At 23.4% G+C, this 3,255-nt stretch overlaps 2 protein-coding genes across 2 annotated transcripts, besides 8 other annotated features; both read right to left on the bottom strand.

The window, feature by feature from the left end:
• Positions 1 to 429: 429 nt before the first annotated feature.
• Positions 430 to 595: a microsatellite.
• Positions 464 to 643: a microsatellite.
• A 5-nt stretch (positions 644 to 648) lies between these two features.
• Positions 649 to 716: a microsatellite.
• Positions 717 to 766: a sequence feature (AT_rich).
• Positions 767 to 816: 50 nt separating this feature from the next.
• Positions 817 to 870: a sequence feature (AT_rich).
• Positions 871 to 1,003: 133 nt separating this feature from the next.
• Positions 1,004 to 1,157: a microsatellite.
• A 123-nt stretch (positions 1,158 to 1,280) lies between these two features.
• Positions 1,281 to 1,315: a sequence feature (AT_rich).
• A 96-nt stretch (positions 1,316 to 1,411) lies between these two features.
• Positions 1,412 to 1,586: a microsatellite.
• EDI_200660 (uncharacterized protein) lies at positions 1,542 to 2,321 on the bottom strand (the record flags this gene model as incomplete). Its single annotated transcript, XM_001737159.1, has 2 exons — positions 1,542 to 1,647; positions 1,771 to 2,321. 2 exons carry the CDS (start codon positions 2,319 to 2,321, stop codon positions 1,542 to 1,544), a joined length of 657 nt encoding a protein of 218 aa, XP_001737211.1.
• A 458-nt stretch (positions 2,322 to 2,779) lies between these two features.
• Positions 2,780 to 3,238, bottom strand: EDI_200650 (uncharacterized protein; the record flags this gene model as incomplete). Its single annotated transcript, XM_001737158.1, has 1 exon — positions 2,780 to 3,238. The coding sequence occupies one exon, from the start codon at positions 3,236 to 3,238 to the stop codon at positions 2,780 to 2,782; it is 459 nt and encodes a 152-aa protein (XP_001737210.1).
• Between the last annotated feature and the right edge of the window lie 17 nt (positions 3,239 to 3,255).

Genomic DNA, 3,255 nt, shown 5'->3' with positions numbered 1-3,255 from the left:
ATTAGAAGATAAATTAAGAAACAGATAGAAGAAAATGTTAAGATTGAAACAATAAAAAGAAACTTAACTGTCAAATCATCAGAAGAAAAAGAAAACAACATCAATGAAGAAAATATCAAAGATGTAAATTTTAACAAAGTGAAGAAGAAGAAAACATCACCGAAAAAAACAGAAACACCAAAGAAGTGAGTCAAGTAGAATAATTAGAGAAGAGAAGAAGTAGATACCATCAAAGAAGAATCTAGGAAGAAACTAAAACAAATACAAGAATGAGTAATTTAAATCATGAGAGAAGAATTACTAAGAATGACATTAGAAGAACTAGACAATTGGAGAGAAAATCAGTGTAGAAGAAATATGAAGAACAAATAAACCATCAGAACTAGAAGAAAAGAAAATAAAAAGTTATTAATGTTATTGATTAAATATAATAAATATTAAAATGAAAAATAGACATTACAGAAATTAAAGAGATAATAGAAGAAAGAAGAATAAAGATAAATAAAGAAGAATAATATATATAAATGAACAAAAGATGAATAGATGAAAGAAACAATAAAAATATAATATAAATAACAATAAATATAATAAATAATTATACATTAATTCAATTTAATAAACTAAAATAAATAATGATAAACAATATGAAAGATGAAATAAATAATAATAAAATGAAATAATACAATAAAATAAATAAAAATAAATAAAATAATATATATTAATTATTATTTCAATAAAAAATATATGATGAAATAATTAAATATATGAATGAAGAATGGAAATATGAATGTGAAAATATAGAAGATATCAAAAAAGAAATATATAAAATATCATATTGTATTTCTAAATATCAATAAAATAATTTTATAAGATATATCGAAATGATGAAATTAATAATCTAAGAAGAAGATCAAATAAATTAAACTAATTATTAAATAACAAGAATTACACTAGAATTAAAAGAATAAAGAGAATTAAATATTACAATGATGAATATATTATTAATAAAACAAGAAATTAAACAAATAGAATATTTAATTAATAAGAAGAAGAAAGAAATAGAAATTAATAAAGAAGATAGAAGAAAAATAAGTAAAAATAAAATAATAATAAGAAATGAGAAGAAGAATAAATAAAAAAGAAATGAAGAAATAGAATATCCAATTGTGATGATACAATTAGATTCTGGAAAGTGATATATGAAAGGTAGAAATAGACATTAATAATAAATATAATAGAAGAATCATAGAAGAATGAAGAAAGAAAAGTAATGACAAGAGAATTATTATATTCATTTATTATTATTGAAATAAAACTATCATTTTTAAACAGTCATTTCTTGTTATACATTACAAGATAATTATTTCTTATCAATAACTTAGAAACGATCTCTAAAATACAATTAAAATTATTTATTTCATTTGTTCCTTATTATTGTCCTTCTATTTTAATTTCTTTCTGTTCATCTTTTTATTTTGGTTTCTATTCTCATCTTTTCACACACTATACATTATCACTCTAACTCTTTATTTTATATATTTTTATATCTTTTCTTCTCTCTTATATCTCTTCTTGTATTCATTTCTCCTTACTTCATTATTCTTCTTAATGAATTTTTTCTTTTCATTGAAACAGTCTATCTTTATTCTAAAATGTTATGAAAACTTCATTAATTCTTCATTAATCAAATTAAAAACATTATAAATATTCTTCCTTTTTTAACACCTTATACTTAAAAACAATCTCTTTTCTTTTCTTCTCTTTCTTTACATATACAAATCATCTATTTTTGGTAATACCACTCTTCTTTCTATCTCTCCTTTATCTTTTTTGACTGGAGGGAGAACATAACTAGAAAGTTGTGGGATAATATTAGTAAGAGTAGTTAAAGAAGGTAGAGATGGAGAGTTACAAACCTTCGAGATTTCAGATGTTGGTTTTATAGGGACGATACAGTGAGGATTGATTTTACGAGTTGGAGGAATGAAGTCAAGAGAATACCTAATATTATAAAGTCCAATTGTGGTACTTGCATAAATCACACGAGCAAGACGTTGAGCATTTTCGATCAGAGATTGACTGACCCATTGAGGTTGACCAAAAGCTAATACTTGAAAAACATTAACTCTTCTAGTTGTACAATTTTTGTTATGCCTTTTACATTCACCCCATCTTAAAACAAGAAAAGAACCTTGTGATGGAATGTTAGCAACAATTCCATTAGCACACGTCATTTTAGCTAAAGTAGCACGGACAACAACAGTTCTTCTAACAAATTTATTTTCTTTCCATTGAATTTTTTGATTAGCAAAGATTTCCATTTCAACGAATAAAGTATTTAACAAATTAAGTTTGTAGTTTTGTTTAAATCTTAAAGGGTTTCTAATCTACTTTTCAAGTGGAATTCTTTTTGATTTTTGGATGGGAGTTTGATTATTACAAGGTTTTTTTCGTTTGTTTCTATAGCTGTTTTAGTTACTAAAATTAAAATAACAGTAACCCTATATTTTTCAATTATCTTCTTTTTCAACAATATTCTAAAAGACTCAATAATTATTTAAAATACTGTGAATTATTTTATAGTATTTCTATTTTTAGTGATCGAATACAAAAAAATTCCCCTCATCACTCATATTTTTAGATGATATGACTCAGAATATATTTTAGTTTGGTCATTGTTAAATGTATTTATAGTTCTTTGAGGTTTCTAGATAACTTTCTAATGATGTATGTTTTTGATTTCATTGAAGATAGTTGATTTTTAAGTTAAGAGTCAAGTTCAAATCCATTGAATTACAGAGAAACTATTGACTTTGATTTTGTTTAGTTCTGATGCAAATACATATGGTCCTTTTCCTGTAAAGTCAATAAAATGAACATGGAATTTATTGTTAATTGTCATAATTGATGTGTCAATATTATATGTACAAAATCCTAACACTTCATAACTATGACCAATTAGTCTACTTGAAGAATACCTATAACATCGAAAAAGTGAAGGTGTTTGTAATTTTTTACTCCTTAAACAGAAAATAGACAAACCAAAATCTCTATTCCATTTTTCTCCTGTTTCGATATGATGATTTACACCAAAAACACCTTCATCTGTTTCAAAGATAATTGAAATGTCTTTGTTTTGGAATGCTTGTTGAATTGAAAATATCCCTTCATAATAAGAAATACCATCAAATATAACTTGAAAATATTGTTTTTTCATTAATTCAGATAAATCAGTCATATATTCTGAAATTAGTG

Source organism: Entamoeba dispar, genomic scaffold (assembly GCF_000209125.1).
Source record: "Entamoeba dispar SAW760 scf_1105229460427 genomic scaffold, whole genome shotgun sequence".
Taxonomy (NCBI): domain Eukaryota; phylum Evosea; order Mastigamoebida; family Endamoebidae; genus Entamoeba; species Entamoeba dispar.
Note: the sequence above shows the minus strand (reverse complement) of the source record. Positions and strands in the feature narration are given on the sequence as shown.